The 16,809-nt window shown below is 50.6% G+C and overlaps 1 protein-coding gene and 1 long non-coding RNA gene across 4 annotated transcripts in view; one reads left to right on the top strand and one right to left on the bottom strand.

Moving 5' to 3' along the window:
- The window catches only part of AIFM3 (apoptosis inducing factor, mitochondria associated 3), a 53,446-nt gene that overhangs the window by 16,538 nt on the left and 20,099 nt on the right, over positions 1 to 16,809 (bottom strand). For all 3 annotated transcript variants that reach the window (XM_027670509.1, XM_027670511.1, XM_027670510.1), the window contains exons 3-9: positions 15,084 to 15,297; positions 9,060 to 9,169; positions 7,540 to 7,649; positions 6,472 to 6,516; positions 5,235 to 5,331; positions 3,089 to 3,201; positions 209 to 295 (exon numbers count right to left, since the gene is read on the bottom strand). In XM_027670509.1, the coding sequence (XP_027526310.1) occupies positions 209 to 295; positions 3,089 to 3,201; positions 5,235 to 5,331; positions 6,472 to 6,516; positions 7,540 to 7,649; positions 9,060 to 9,169; positions 15,084 to 15,297 (776 nt within the window). The remainder of the gene's footprint in view (positions 1 to 208; positions 296 to 3,088; positions 3,202 to 5,234; positions 5,332 to 6,471; positions 6,517 to 7,539; positions 7,650 to 9,059; positions 9,170 to 15,083; positions 15,298 to 16,809) is intronic.
- Positions 245 to 15,317, top strand: LOC113960766. Its single transcript, XR_003532093.1, has 3 exons — positions 245 to 342; positions 3,445 to 3,580; positions 15,271 to 15,317. It is a non-coding gene; the product is annotated as an uncharacterized LOC113960766 (long non-coding RNA).

Here is a 16,809-nt window from a genome sequence, read left to right as displayed (position 1 = left end):
TCCCGCCACGGGAGCGTTGCATTAGCTGTGTTTTGAACAACCACAGGCAACCTGTGCTCTAGGGCACAGAACAGGGGGCTGGGGTAGACCCAACATTTATGCAGTGGCATCCAGTGAGCCAAAAACAGAGACACATTCCCTAAATACGACCTTTGCGTACCAGTGCTTGCTGGCGACAGCCTACAGGAACACACAGGACTCTCCTTACCTGCATTTCAGTCAGGACTTCGATGTCATAGGTGCAGAAGAACTCCTTGGGGCGCAGGGCAATCTGCTCAGGGTGGGAATCCATTGACTGCAAAAAAAAAGCCATTTTTCCATCAACTGCTGGGCGTTGAACAGGTGAGTGAAGAAGCCGTTGTTACCAAGAGAAGTCAGTACTAGCCTGAAGTCAGCACTTATGGCACAGGTTAAGGGAGCGGTTCTACAGGCTGGAATTAAAGCCTCTTCAAGTAAAAGTTGTTACAAGAGGCCGATCTGGGCTCTGGTTCCTTCTCTGCTGCCTCGGTGTGGGGCTGGTACTGACCAGTTGAGGCAGTAAGTGCTTCTGAGAGTTGGTAAAGCAGCCATAACTGCAGCTCCTCAAAGCACAAACGGGTTCACAGGAGCCTCATTTTATAAGGGTGATAAAACACTGGCACAGGTTGTCCAGAGAAGCTGTGGCTGCCCCATCCCTGGAAGTGTCCAAGGCCAGGCTGACGGGACTTGGAGCAACCTGGTCTAGTACAAGGTGTCCCTGCCCATGGCAGTGGGATGGACCAGATGACCTTCAGAAGTCCCTTTCAACCCAAACCACTCTATGATTACTTGGAAAACAATCAGTTACCAGGGAAATGGAAGGTAGAAGAGCAATAAGAACATGCAATATTAACATACAAGGACACACTTTCAAAAGCACCCAAGTAACGCTGCACAAGTTCCCTCAAAAGCTGAAGCAGGGCATGGGCCTGTATCTGCTCATCTTCAGCTGTAAGAGGTTCTTGCTCTTCCCAGCCTTCCCTGATCACTGGGGTGAGAGGTACATTATCTTTACATGCAGGGTTGAGCCCAAGTTCATCTGCCCTTCTGACTCTGTGGAGACAAACTCAGACTTAGGCTGAGGACAAGCTGAGCATCAAGTGACCTGCTGGCTGTTCCAGTGTATCCCTCCTTGCCTGCAGCGTACCAGGAACAGTCAAGCCCTGCAATTTATCACACAGCACTGAGCAGCAGCATCTACCTGTGCCAAACAGGCATGACATTTGGCCTTGACCCAGGAGGGATAAGGGATGCAGGAATCAAAGGCTTTCCCATCTGCCCACGGGGATGGATGTGCAAGATCCTTATCCCCAGAGGTGGCTTGGTCAGGGGCTGGGATGAGCCTCTGACTTCAGACAGTGCTCTGCTGAGGAGAGACCTGTATTGAAGAACTCGAGACAGGGGCAGGGTCATACACGTTTTACTGCAAATTCTTTAAATACTGCATGTTTACAGAGAGGAATACCCAACCCCATTGTGCCAGGAAGGGCAACACAGAGCAGTGCACTTTCACCATAGGTTTTGCTGCTGCCTGGTACTCTGGAGATGGCAACAGAGACATGGCAACACACCAGGGAGGTGGTCATGGTCCAAAGCGGAACAGTTCGGCAGGACCTGGGGACAGACTGATAACAGGCTTTCAGCAGGGCAGAGGAAGGGCAGTGCTGCAGTTTCAGGGAGTAAGAAGTCTGCTGCTTACAGCATTGTGCACTCCTCCTGCAGTAACTCTGTACATGATCAGTCCCACTCACAACAGGATTAAGAAAAATCCCATTTTTCTCCTAGCCTGTTCCCAAAAATTCAGCCTTCTCTTCCATGGGTTTTGTGCACCTTCTAAAAGCAACTACAGCCAGAGGTGTTTAGTGGAGAGTTTAACAGATCACGTACAACACCTTTGGCATGTGAAATGTTCTTACTATTTAAGAGAGAGAAGAAAAGCCAGTCTAAGACTCACATGTGGGGATAAGTGTCTGGGAGAGCCGCCTGGCTGGGACAGGGACTCCAAGATTGTCTGAGCTCCCCAGCACAACCTCTGTGACTCTTAGATGCAGGTTTCAGCCAGCTGCTCCTCACCTCAGGTGGGAATTGCCCAAGCACAGAAATAGCCTGAATGCTCCCAAAAAAGCCATGTGCATGTTTGCCTTTCTTGGAAAATCCCTTTTTTTTGCTTCTGGAAGCAGAGTTAGATGCTGTGATTCCAGAGTACCATCCCCCATGGATAAACATTCCTGACATGAAGGTGAACACATAGTCCACCTTATTTTATCTCCAAGCTCCGAGGCCAAATGCTGCTGTCCAATCTGATCTGCTGTCTGACATCAAAGAAGGCTTAGGAATCAGCAGAAAGAAATGTGACTAGAAGATCATCCTACGTCTACAAATTGGAACGCAAAATGGGATTTGTGTCAGAAAAAGTGATGTTTGCACTGCCATCAAGATATCAAGTTGTGATGATGATTGAGAATCATCATAATTATGGCATGGAGCATCCCTGGACAGCAAGAACCATGCACTCATAAAAAAACATGGTAGACAACACCATTTTTCCACATGCCTCATTTCATTGCCTTTAAGATTTTGATGCAGACACACATTAAGAAGATCCACCCAGGTAGAAGCTGGCTAAGACAGCTACTGCTAGACCTGTGAAGAATCATATAAATCCTTGAGTGGCTTGGCTTGGACGGGACATTAAAGCTCACCTTGTTCCAATCTGCAGGGACACCTTCCACTAGCCCAGGTTGCTCCAAGCTCCATCCAACCTGGCCTTGGACACTTGCAGGGATGGGGCAGCCACAGCTTCTCTGGGCAGCCTGTGCCAGGGCCTCACCACCCTCACAGGGATGAGCGCCCTTGTTTCTGTGCTGGAGTACTCATAGTTCAGAGTCTGAACAACTCCTTTTTTGCGTTTCATATTTCAGTCACAAACAGGAAAGAAAATTCAAGGAAAACAGAGAAATTATGAATAAGGAGAGAGAACCATGCTGCTGCAATGAATAACAGTGGGGAAAGGTCCTGGAGCAAATCTTAAAACTGGGGAGGAATATGGCATACTCAGAGTGATACAAACCTTACTGAGCTTTGGTCTGTCGTAGGGCAAGTGTCTGTCCATTGTGCACATCACAATCCGGTCAGAGAAACCTTCCTGGCGCAAGGTCTCTGCACAGACCAGCCCAGCTGCCCCTAAGGGAGAAGGAGACCAATGACAGCCATGTGTATGGGGCACTGGCAGATCTGAGCCCTTTACTGCTAAACCTGCCAGGGCTGAGTCCAAAAACACCATCTCCACCAGCCCTGGCCTCACTTCCCTGCCCTTCCTAAGTTGAACAGCTCACACAGGAAGCTGGTCAGGGCGGATGCACCAGGCAAGACAAGGGACCCTCTGTCTAAGAAGTGTGCCATTAATCCTCTTGTCTGTCCCTCAAGTGTCACAAAACCACAAAGACCACACCTGAGGAGTGCTGCTAATGCCTACACACCTCTCACAAGCTCCAGGGCAGAAGTAGTAGCTCAGACCCTTGGACTTCTTTAGTCGGGGAAGGGTCTGCACACCCAGCTCCTGGTAAATTTATGGCCAAGCCTGGAGGGCAGAGAGCCCTCCCTTCTCCACAGCCAAAGTGTTGGTTGTGTGACTCACTGTAGAGCATTTCCCATGCTATTTCTTTAAGGGTTTTTTGTTTGCTTGTTTCAATCACAGAAAAAAAAGGGCTAAATCAAACAAAGAGCTTCCTCGGGGTGTGCTGTTCCCCTGCATCCAGGCAGCCTGATGGGAACATCCCTTCTTCCTTGGCCTAATTGTGAGACTGGAGAGCTCAGGTGAGAAGTCTTGAGTCTCTTCTCAGCCAAGGAAGCCTTGCTTGATAATAAGTGTTTCTAGGGACATGGTTTCTGTAACACCAAAGAGAGAAGATGGACCTGGACAGTATCATGGTTTGGTCCCTCAACAAGAAGCTCCCAATGATGGAGGCAGGGGACAGTAGAAGAAGAGACAGGTGGGTGGACATCCTGTGCATGCAGCCAGGAGCAAGCTGAGACAGAGCTGATGCTGCACTGACGCCAGGATGACCCTCACATGAGCAAGGGGCTGCAGTCGATTGCCCTCAGCTCTGCTGGGCATGGCTGGATCTTGGTCCTTGCTGTAGGGCTGGATGGCATTCTCTTACCAACACTCCCCACAACCCTAGATTTGAAATCACCTCTCCCATTCACCAAAACAGACTTTGGTCTTTAACAGACCTGTAAATTTAGCTGGTAAAGCCTGAGAAAGTTCCTTCAGCAGTGGCTAATGTTGCCTGTGGAGTGACTTCACTGAGATTGTGATGACTGTCCAGTCCTGCCACACGCCAGGACATTCCAGCTGACCTCAGGGAGCAGCATATACTTTACACCCCAGCTTTCAGGCAACAAGGGCACAAGGAAGGGAAAAATGTCACCCAGCAGCAACAGAAAAGCCAGTTAGGCTGGTTTTCCCCTTTGCTCAGGCTGTGAGATGCAACTTAGATGATCCCAATTTCTACAGCTTGGATCTGGTGACCTGGGGGCTATAATCCATTAAGAACAACACATGTGCCAGGAGCAGCCATTCCCTCACAGCCCCAGGTCCAGCACCCTCCATTTCACCACAACGTGGTCAAGCCTTGGCATCTAATTCAATCCAGAAATTCAGTAGATGGGCTTCACCCCATCAGGCTTTCTAAAAAAATGGCAATACACAAATGAAGATGGAACAAGAGAAAATAAAAAACAGATTGGCAGCTTTGCTATTTTGGCAGGGATTTGATATTTGTTGACAAGGTGGAAAAATTTATCTTCAGAGAAGCACCCTGAGGTGAGAACTTTGGAGCTGTAATCAGATGAGACAGTGATGTACAAGGTCCAAGAGAAAAAAGTGTATCCACATCACAGGGACACCTGAGAGGACTTTACACTCATTAGGTGTGGAAATCTGGGGTTGCTGATGTACTTGGGAAGGGTGTAGCAGGAAGAGGGTTCAGGGTACCCGCTCCAAAGGACAGCAACAAAGCTCCACAGATGGGAGCACAGGGCACCTTTGGATCATTAGCATGTAGGACAAAAAGGCTCAGGAAGACCCTCTAGTCTGACCCTTTGCACAGGAGGGACGCAGGAGGGGGTGATACAGCACACAGACACTCTGCTCCCTGCACCCCTGCTGGGAAGGAGACACACATGGTGGTCCCAGCACATGCCATCCTTACCTGCACCGATGATCAGCACGTTGGTACTGCTCAGGTTGTAGTTGCTCAAGGAGATGCACTTTGCCATCATCTTTGTCCTCTTCTGTGTCTGAAGAGCCTGTGCCACCACCAAAAAGGAAAGCCATTATCTTTACTCAACATTAACCTGGGCAGGCAGGCAGGGATGGGGACAACTGCAGTAGTGTCATAAACCAGCTTGGATAGGAAGGGAACAACTGGGTCCTTGTACTGAACAAGGACTCAAACCCCTGCTCATCCAAATACCATTCCAATGTCCAGTGTACTACCCTTTACAAGTTACTAAATTAAAATAAATCCACCATCTTCTGCAAATCCATCCAATCCGTCTCTGAAAGGGCAGGTGAACTCTCACCCCACAGAGCTGGGAGGAGAGGGGGAATAGAAAAAGCAGTCCAGGTGTGTTCTTGTGCAGTTCTGCACCAACAGATGAAGTGAGAATGAAGAAGTTCTATCAGGAATTTTATCCTGCACCTGAGCAGAGCTTGTATACCTGATATCCAAAGCTAATGGACTTGTCCAATCCCCCAGAACACACCCATGGACCTGTTCCACCACAGTCCTGCTGCACAGACCAACTGTCCCCAACCATCGGAGGCCAAAATCCATTCCTGGTCGAGGGAATAGTCTCAGTCTCCCTCATCACATCCTTAAATCAGTTGAAGTGCTACCATTCAGGTGACATCTCTGGATCTAAACCAAGTGCTGTAAGGGTCCATCAGGCTCTGAGCCACTGGATTTGCACATATATACATGCAAATGAGCACCAAAAGAAGGCTTTTCATGGAAAGAAAGATTGCAGTGGCCTGAATGGGCTTCATTCTGCATCCTGTCAGGGGATGAGAGCCCTCTCTGCCCACACACCAGATTCCTCCCTAGCAGGAGCTGATGTCTGGGCTCAAGAGGGAGCACAAGTGGCCTTTGGCATCACTATGCCACATTCAGACAAGGCCCAAAGGCTGGTGGAAGAGGCCTGTTTCCATGGGCAAACTAAATTAAAAGTTGCTCTGAGCTTAAGGAAACATAGGACAAGCTCAGGACAAACACCTGAAAGATCAGAAACCTTCAGTTCACCCATGCTAGATACTCACACATCCCTCTGCCCAGGCATGGCTTTCCTGCCACAGGACCAAAGGAAAAGCATTTCCCCCACCCCCATGCACATAGAGCAAAACCCAAAAGCATCGGCCTTGGTTTTGGGATGTCAGTGGCCCATTACCTGCTTGCTTGCTCGGATGTACACCTTCTCCTTCTCAATCTTCACCTGAGGGTGACAGAACAGCAGCAGTTTGCAGGACAGTGAGGGCTCCCTCTGGGCAACAGCTAACAAATGGAGCAGCAATGGCAGCAGGTTGCCTGCAAGAGCAGCTCAGGCCATGGCAGGGCTCATCCCAGCTCAGGGCTGTGGGATGTCTCCTGTTTCGTACCAACCACGCACTGACGCTCAGTGTACAACTTAATTTCTATCCCAGGCTTACTTATGGTTTCTCATTCCCAGCCCACTCCTACTTGAGACTGGGCACCTACTCCCCCAGGGTCGCAGGAGGTGTCTGATGCCCACGGGTGGGTGCAAGGGAGGAAGAAGCTAGGTGAAGGTGCTGCTCTCCACTACCCACACCAGCACATCCTTGGAAAACATTAGCTCCATGCCATAAAGAACATTGCTTATCCCAAAACAAAGAGACATTTTGTGGGTGACACTAATCTGAGTGGTGTGGTTGATGCTCTAGAGGGAAGGGATCCATCCAGTGGGACCTGGGCAGGCAGGAGAAGTGACCCCATGGGAACCTCATGAGGTTCAACACGGCCAAATACTTGCTGCACGTGGGCTGGAGCAATCCACAACATCAACCCAGGCTGGGGGATAAAGGGATCGAGAGTAGCCCTGAGGAGGGCTGGGATTGTTCAGCCTGGAATTGTTCAGCTCTAAGGAGTCCCTTCCAGTGCTTAAAGGAGCTCCAAGAGAGCTGGAGAGGGACTTGGGACAAGGGCCTGGAATGACAGGACAAGGGGGAATGGCTTCTGACTGAGAGCAGGAATATTGGGAAGAAAGTCTTCCCTCTGAGGGTGATGAGGTCCTGGCACAGGTTTCCCAGAGAAGCTGTGGCTGCCCCATCCCTGCAAGTGTCCAAGGCCAGGTTGGATGGAGCTTGGAGCAACCTGGTCTAGTGGAAGGTGTCTCTGCCCATGGCAGGGGGTGGAACAAGATGGTCTTCAATGTCCCTTCCAACCCAAACCATCCTGTGATTCTGTGTTTCCTCTGCTGCTGCAAGGACAAGGGTCTCACCTGGAACCTGGGTAAACTATCCAAGCCAGGAAAGTCCTCAATGTCACCTGTGCCGATGTTGAAGCAAGCTCCATGCCAGGGACAGCGGACTCTTCCTTTGGACAAAACCCCTGCAGGGAACACAGCAGAGTAGGGTTGATGCTGCCCTGCAGATGCCTGCCATTCTCTGGGATGGCACCTCTCCTCCAGGACACATGTCAGCTGATGTGGACCTGGATGGGCAACACTGGACTTCTCTCAACATGCACATTGGACAGGCTCAGCTGTTTGGGACCAACTGGGATCCTATACGAGCAATTCCTTCTAAAATGCCTGGATGGCAACATCCCCCAGGTCTCTGGGCACAGCTCCAAAGTTGTCTGCTCTGCCTGGGATATAGCCCCCATCTCCAACCAGGATGAGGCTGTCATCTCCACAGTCTCGTCATCCTTTTAAGCCCCAGTAGCACCCAGAGGAGGCAGTGACTCAGAGCATCACTGATTTAGAGCATGTGTGTTCCAGAGCAGACTCTGACACAGCAAGGTGCCTGCACACACCTGGAAGGCACAAGCATGCCCAAAGCCATGCGTTCATTTCTCCAGGTATTTGCTCAGAGGCTGCTACCTTGGACTTTAGCTTTCCCTGCTGCAGTGCTGGGGCAGAGCATTGGCTACCATGCGGCCATAGACTGGTATTGAGCTTGTGCCTGAGGCACAGCAGTCCCATGTGTCATCATCACGTGTGGGGATGGAAGGGCAGCCCCTGTACTTACTGCTGCAGCAAATTCTCCAGTGAGATCCCTGTGTGACAGCCAGTCTGAGGAATGTACCCACAGGTCTCTGAAAGGGCAGGTGAACTCTCACCTCCAGGGCAGCATGGGGCTCTTCTGCCCTGCTCAACTCACCCCAGGTGAGGGGCTGAGAGCATGGCTGCTACAGCCAGCACTGCTGCTGGGCCAGTGATGCCCAGAGGACACACAGCACGATGCTCTGCTGCCTTCCCCAGCATCCCACTTCCAGTAAAGAGTCCTCCCAACCTCAGTTTGGGTGATGCACTTCCACACACAGCCAGACCAGCACTGCCTGATGCTGCTGCTTAGGTTCTGGGCAGGGACCTGCCTGAAGCTGATGCTGAGAAAGTGCCAGGATGCATATTTTTAATGCCAAGATGGGAAACCCCCACGCCTCATCCCACTTCAGTCAATAACATGAGCAACATTCTTCTTGCTACTGAAAGGATCTCATCAGCCCAAAGAGATTCCTCCTTTTGATTTACAGTCACTAGCAGAAGCCCCAGCCCTGTGACCAACAGTGGCAGCTGGTGTCAACTGCAACCAGAGCTGTGGCAAAGTGATCCGGGGAGGTTTGTGCAACCCCAGCCTGCTGCCCATGCCTTCCCCAGCCAGAAGATGCCCAGGTGATGCTCAGTGTGTGGTATGGAACTGCCCTGTGCCCGGCAGCACAGCTAGGTGAACACTGGGCTGTCCTTTGCCCACCCTGTGATGCCCTCAGTTGCTCTCCCAGGACAGGATGCAGACTGACCTTTGACCAGTGGAGCCCCATAGTGGGGACACTTGTGTCCCACGGCGTGGAACTCACCACTCTCCTTGATGAGCAGAGCCTTCCCGCAGCCCAGGTCCACTTCCCTCATCCTGGGGAGGAGGAGTATGGAAAGAGATGACAGAGCATCCACCTCACAGCAGATGCCACCCCCTCACCCTACAACCCAGACCTGGTCCTGCCAGCTCCCTGCCTCCTTCAACTTGCTCACCACTGGCTCCAGGTGACTACAGGTGTGGGTCAGTCCTTGTCACCAGGCCAGTTTTGGAGGTGGATCTGTTGTCCCCAGCGTGGGGCACATCCAAGCTGAGTGACAGCATCTTAATCCCCCTGCGCCAAGAGGGGGCCCAAAGCACCTCCCCAGCTGCTGGGGAACCTGGTAATGGGAGCAAGAACCCAAATTGGTTTTACTGCAACCTCACCTCCCCTCCTGGCCCCAGTGGATAAGCAGGTCCCTGCCAGGCTTGTGTTTAGTCTTTGAAAGCAAACACAATATGTCTCGGAGTTGAAAACCAGGAGGGGTGACTCTGCCCCTTGGAGTCTGCCTCCCACACCTCAGGGGTTTGTGCTCTGGTCCTGGCCATGTCACAGGGTCAACAACGTGGGTCACCTTTTCCTGATAAATCCCTCACGACAGTAGACACCTGTGTGTGACCTCCTTGATGTTTCCCTCAGCTGTTTTTGCAGAGTGAAGCTCACACAGAAACCTTCTCCTAGCACCAGGTTCCAGGCCCCAGCTGTAAGTCACCAAGGGGCTTCACCTCCTCAGTGCTGCTGGGTTCAGCCCTGCTCTGCACAGGAGCCAACAAACCTTGAGCCATTCTCATGGAAGGTTCTCTTTGACATCTCCCAGTTTTTGATAGAACCAGAGGGAACAGTCTTAAACTAAAAGAGGATCAGTTTAGTTTACATATAGGAAAGAAGTTTTTACAATGAGTGGTGAGGCACTGTCACAGGTTGCCCAGAGTGGTGGTGGATGCCTCATCCCTGGAAACATTCAAGGTCAGGTTGGACATTGATTTCAGGTCAGACCTTGGATCTTCATTTGTTTTTTCCAGCCTGGAGAAGAGGAGACTGAGGGGAGACCTCATCACAGTCTGCAGCTTCCTCATGAGGAGCAGCTCTGATCTCTTTTCTCTGTGACCAGTGACAGGACCTGAGGGAATGGCTGGAGCTGTATCAGGAGAAGGTTAGGCTGGATATTAGGAAAAGGTTCTTCCCCCAGAGGGTGGTTGGGCACTGACCAGGCTCCCCAGGGCATTGGGCACATCCCCAAGGCTGTCAGAGCTCAAGGAGTGTTTGGACAACGCTCTCAGGCACAGGGTGGGATTGTTGGGGTGTCCTGCTGCAGGGCCAGGAATTGGACTTGATGATGATACTTGTGGGTCCCTTTCAACTTAGGATATTCTATGATTCTATGGACAGGGCTCTGAGCAACCTGGTCTAGGAGAGAGCCCTTATTTTTCAGGGAGCTGGACATGGAGCACAGAGCTGCTGTCCCCTGGAAACTTCCCCTCTTCCAGCCAGACAGCCTATTCCCACACAGTTTGATGTTTATCTGGAAATCCTGGCTGCTCCCGTTGCACGGAGTGGATCATCTCATCTACAGTCAGCCCTGACGTTGCCTCTGGGCTACCAAACATACCACTGTGCCCACAGCAAATCCCACCAGCTCAAGGTGGCCACTGGCCAAGTGTGATCCCGGAATGCTGTTCATGCATGCCAAGTTCCAGGGTCTTGGAAGAATGGGACTGACTTTGCATGCTCACTCCTCTTCAGGTAACATCCCAACTCTATCCCACCACTTAAACCCAGGCTACAGAGACACTTGTCCCACTCTCTGTTTCCATGGAGATGAAAATGGGGCTCAGCCCACCAGCACTCCTGTCACACCTTCAAACCCACCTTGGACAAGACTTTGGGCAGGTGCCTGCTCCACCAGCATCAACTGCCTAATGACAAATGCTCAATTTCCCAATTTTCTTGCCAATTTCCTGATTTCCTTGCCATCATGGGTGAAAACCAGCAGAGTTCATCACACCTGCCCTCAGAAGCAATTTTGTCCCAGTAACTTGGCTGCCCTGCTCCCTAGTGATGCAGCTCTGCTCGCTCCCCATGCAGGACACTTGGCACTTGGAGCTCTTCCCTCAGCACAAGCAGAACGGAGCAGTACAAGTCCTGCTGCATTCCTCAGCTGATTAAACCTGTTAAATGGCAACCATAACTCCTTGGGAAGATAAGATAAGTGAAAGAGTTTACAGCTTACCCAAGGAGCTGTGTGAGCTGAGAGAGTCAAAACCAAGACCTGGTGTCTTCAAAGCAGCACACAGCCACCTGCAAGGCTCCAATCCTGCACTCACTCCAGAGAAATCCAGAGAATTATTTACACTGTCCTGCACCCTGCTAGACTGTTTACTCAGTTGGGAATTTGTCCTATTGCACCAATCCACTCCCCACTTGGGAAGCATCAGCTAAAACTCAGCTCTGGCCAGCAAAGGACCTTTGCTCGAGAGCTGTGGGAGCACTGGGGGCTGTTTTCTGTCCCCCCACTTAGCCTGCTGGGAGGCTGGCTGGCTGCAGCAGCACCAGTTTATCCATCAGTACCTTTTACTGGTTCTGCTGAGGTCATGATGGTACCAGAAAGACAGAAAGGATGGGCAGAAAGCATACCCTGTGCTTGCAGACTCCACTAACACAATGCAGTGGTGCCTGAACCCTCGTGCCAGTGCTGCGGCCGTGCCCTCGCACACCCCTGCCCAGCACACTCGCTGGGAGAAGCATCCTGGAAAATCCCTCTGGGTACCAAAGCAAGAGAACTCCTTTGGCCTGGCACATTGCTTTACATGAGCTGTGGGACCCTCTCACAGCACCTCTCTCTTAATATGGACTCAGCCTGCTAGAAAACAGCTATTCTCAATCTAAAATGTCCAGTGGTGGCACATCTACTGCCACAGTCGGTAGCATGTTTCAGCAGCTGATGCACACAAGACTGAAGTGTGGGCCCGGTTCCCAGACCAATGCCAGTTCCTAGCCCAGGCTTTAGCTGAGGAGTTCCCTGCTATGGCCACCTGCAGCCATGTGTGTTCTCACAGGTTGCAACCAGCTCCTCCTCACCTTCCCTGCAGCCAGCAGAGCTCTCCAAATCTTTTCATCTACCATACAGCCTGCTTCCCAGTCAATCTATTCATAGAATCACAGAATCCCAGACTGGTTTGGGTTGGAAGGGACCTTAAAGACCATCTTGTTCCATCCCCCTGCCATGGGCAGAGACACCTTCCACCAGCCCAGGTTGCTCCAAGCCCCGTCCAACCTGGCCTTGAACACTTCCAGGGATGGGGCAGTCACAGCTTCTCTGGGCAGCCTGTGCCAGGGCCTCATTACACTCAGAGGGAAGAATTTCTTCCCAATATTCCTGCCCTCTTTCTCTATAAAGCCATTCCCCCTTGTCCTGTCATTCCAGGCCCTTGTCCCAAGTCCCTCTCCAGCTCTCTTGGAGCTCCTTTAGGCCCTGGAAGGGGCTCTCAGGTCTCCCTGGAGCCTTCTCTTTTCCAGGCTGAACACCCCCAGCTCTCCCAGCCTGGCTCCAGAACAGAGGGGCTCCAGCCCTTGGAGCACCTCTGTGGCCTCCTCTCTAGCAGCTCCATGTCTTGCTTGTGCTGAGTACTCCAGAGCTGGAGGCAGTACTGCGGGTGGGGTCTCACAAGGGCAGACCAACCTAATTTTCCTACATCCTTCTTGCTCTGGGACACTAAAGCAGAGCACACTCTTCTAGTAACACCCCAACACAAAGTCAGCAGACACAGAAGCCTCCATGACACTCAGGTGTTCAGGCATTAGCCTACATCTTGACCCTGGAACAGTACCGTCCCTGTGCAACCAGTATTTCCCGGGATAGTCTCCCCTTTTTGCTTCACTCCACCTTCGAGGCAATTCCAGTCGCTACCTGTGCTCTGCCCTGGGTCCTCTTGCTGTCACTACTCACCTGCACAGGAGGCAGCAGGTTACCCATCGTCTCCCAGGAGAAACTGCAGCCACTTTGCTTGCCCTCCATTCCAGAGCATCTCCACTGAGTCCTCATCCCCACCTCTCACTGGAGGAGGACATTTGCCTCCAGGTCCCAATGGCCCTCCAGCACTTCTCTGGGCTCAGCAGAGCTTGAAGAGTCATAGAATCCTGAGTTGAAAGGGACCCACAAGTATCATCATCAAGTCCAATTCCTGGCCCTGCAGCAGGACACCCCAACAATCCCACCCTGTGCCTGAGAGCGTTGTCCAAACACTCCTTGAGCTCTGACAGCCTTGGGGATGTGCCCAATGCCCTGAGGAGCCTGGTCAGTGCCCAACCACCCTCTGGGGGAAGAACCTTTTCCTAATATCCAGCCTAACCTTCTCCTGATACAGCTCCAGCCATTCCCTCAGGTCCTGTCACTGGTCACACAGAGAAGAGAGCGGTGCTGCCCCTCTGCTGGCCCTTACGAGGAAGCTGCAGACTGTGATGAGGTCTCCCCTCAGTCTCCTCTTCTACAGACTGAAAAAGCTGTCATGGTTTAGGAATGGTATTCCCCAATTTAGTGCTCCCACTAAAAACCCACTGCCACTCGCTCCCCTCTCTCCTTCCCCCTTCCTTCCTGTGGGCTGGAGAGAAGAACTGGAGGCACAAAAGGTAAAGATCACTGGTTGAGATAGAACAATTTACTGGAAAACAGCAATGAGATAAGAAAAGGAACAGTAACAGCGACAATATTAGTAACAAAAGTGTACAAAAGAGAGAGTGATTTACATGCAAAAATGCTCACTACCGAGTTGGACCCAATCTCAGCCACACTACCCCACTGCTCCTTCCACAGGACCAGCATTACCCAAAACACTCCCTCCGGCTCAGAACCAGCATTACCACCACACTTGCTCACCTGGAAGGAATCCCTTCTTCCCCCTGCCTCCAGAAATGACATGAGGTGGTATAGAATAACCTCTGGGTCCTGGTCATGGCCCCTCCTGGCTACTGAAAAAATTCACCCTGTCCTGGCAGGCACCAGGACACAAGCCAAGTGACCTCAGCTGCTCCTCATCACATGAAGATTTAATCCAAGAGAGTCCAGTGCATCCCTCTGTAGAATGGTCTAATACATAAATTCCCATTGCAATGAAAAAAACTAATTCATTCCTGGATGAATTTAACTAATAAGAAGAATTTATGGCCCATGAAGCCCCTAAAGTTTAGCCCAAAGTAGCCTGTAGTACATGGATTATTCTAGGATATTACCACAGCCAATACTTCCATTTAAAGCAAATAGCTGCCAGACTCCTGGTGTGTCCCACACACCTGACATTGCTCCCTCGCTGGAACAAAAGCTATTCCAAGCTATTTTCTTCCACACATGGATGGAGCCCACTAAGATGTCGGCCATCAGCCTGATGGAACCTGTTCTTCTACCCCAGAAAAGAGGCATCAGCCTGTAAAGCACAGTGAAGGGGACAGCCACTTTTTAGACTTCAGAAAACTCTTACATCAGGGCAGTGAATGTGCCCAGCTGAAGTGTGTTCTCATTTGCAAAAGATCTGAAAAACTGCATCCTTAGTGGAAAGAGCAAATTGATGAGCTCAGCTGGAAGAGCCAGGCACTGCAGCCAGGATGGAGCACACTGCCTTCCCCATCAGCTCCCCCCACACACTTCTGGTGCTGCTTCGTAAAATCACCTAAGGCTACAAATGTATAAAAAATTGTCTGGGTTGGCTAACACAAGCTGAGCAGACCCTCCTGAGAAATTCTGCTACAGAACATCACCTCTTTCTGAGACAAGTCCCAGCACAGGCCCTGCTGGGAACAGCAGACCTTCTGGTAAAAAACAGTTGTCACTTGTCCATGATATAATTTTTTAAGATTAAAAAAAATGTTTATTTTACTAAGTTCAACTATCATCTCCAGAAACTCTAAAAATGAGACAAGGTGTTCAGATTGGGTTATAAGGTCTCTCAAGTTTTATCTGCAACAAGTTTAGGCACTTACTGTCCGTTCTCCAGGTCCTTCACGTGGCAAACGGATGCTTCCACCATGTCCTTTGGGTTGTGGTAGGGATTGCTGGCAATTGGATGTTCCTCGAGGTGGTAGTGCCGGGCAGTTCCATTGACTTTGTAGATCAGGGGGCTGGCTTTCCCATTGGGTGACATCTCCTCCTTGCTTCTCTCCTTCTCAGGTATCACAACTTCAATTTTCACTTCAACTGCAGGAACAAACAGAAACCTTCATTAAAATGAAGCCAGAAGTTTTGCTGCCATTCTGTCTCTCCCTCCTCCCCTGAACTTGGAAAGGAGCTGACAGACATCAGAACAGACATTTTTTGCTGGCTTCCCTGAGAAGATAAAACATTTAATATCAAACTTGGCTTGATTACCTGAGCCCATTATCCCTCTGTTCTTTCTGCATTGGGCACTTTGTATTCATAAAGTACATATTCTTGCAAGCAGAGTCATGAGTCATCGGTGCAAAACAACCCCTCAGCCACAGTTCTTGTTCTGTTCAGTGGAAAACAGCTTCAAGCAGCTTTATGTGAGGCACGCCAAGGCCTCTGGGGCTCAGGCAGACTTCAAAAAACCCTTTTTAATTGTTTGTAGGTAACACTAACTGAAAGAGAAAGCCAACACTGCATGGTGCATAAAGCTGCTTCATTAGATGAAGATCAATTAATAAAGAACTAGAAATACCAAAATTATTTCCATATGAGGTTTTGAGTGTAGAGTGAGTCCTCAGCATTAGGTAACAGAAGCAAGGATGGTCCATTTTTCTCATGTGTCCATCACTGAACAGGTCTGACAATAAACCATTCCTGTCCTGGGGACCAGGGTACCCAGGGACACATGGGAGCAAGGACAGTGGGGAACAGAGGGGCTCTTCTCGGCTACCCAGGTGAGGATATGCAGAAGTTACTGTGAGAGTGGTGAGGCCCTGGCACAGGTTGCCCAGAGAAGCTGTGGCTGCCCCATCCCTGGAAGTGTCCAAGACCAGGTTGGACAGGACCTGGAGCAACCTGGGATAGTAGAAGGTGTCCCTGCCCATGTCAAGGGGCTGGAACGAGATGGTCTTTAAGGCCCTTTCCAACCCAAACCACTCTACCAATCTATGTTCATCCAAGCTCCCTGAAGGGCAGCACTCACCATCCTCCCCACTCACCCACCCAGCTGCACCCCTGCCCACTGCCCCATGCCTGGGGTAGGCAGACTGGGCACAGAAGCATCAGAGAAAGCCACTGATGAGCTCTCACATCACAAAGTGGAAAACATCACTTTATCTCCTAGGGACTTCATAAAGCTGAAGCCATTAATATTAATAATAAACCCCAGTGAGTTCTATAGCAAGCCAGAGGGAAGTGCCAGAGATTGGTGAAGTGTCTCAAGCACAAAGGAGATCATTGAGCTTTCCCCATCTTATAAAGGTCATGAACAGGAAAAGCTGTACAGAAGATAAAAATTAGAGTTCACAAACTAAACAGATTAAGGAAAGGCCAAAAATAGGGTAAAAATAAGACCTACAGCAAGAGAAGGGCCCTGAGTCTTTTCAGCCTCATCTGTTGTCCCAAAACTTTTACTGCAAGAACATGAAGAGGACAATGGAAGAACAAGTCAGGGGGAAGGCCATTTATTTTGGAAGGGAAAAAAGCAAGTGGCCACGGCCGCCCAGGCGCTGGAAGCAGGCAGCTGTCTTGGGAGTCCTGCAAGTTTCTGCTGTTTGTGTCAGC

Source organism: Neopelma chrysocephalum, unplaced genomic scaffold (assembly GCF_003984885.1).
Source record: "Neopelma chrysocephalum unplaced genomic scaffold, ASM398488v2 Primary Assembly neopelma1_96873, whole genome shotgun sequence".
Taxonomy (NCBI): Eukaryota; Metazoa; Chordata; class Aves; order Passeriformes; family Pipridae; genus Neopelma; species Neopelma chrysocephalum.
The sequence above is the reverse complement of the archived record's forward strand: the minus strand, read 5'-3'. Positions and strand labels throughout refer to the sequence as shown.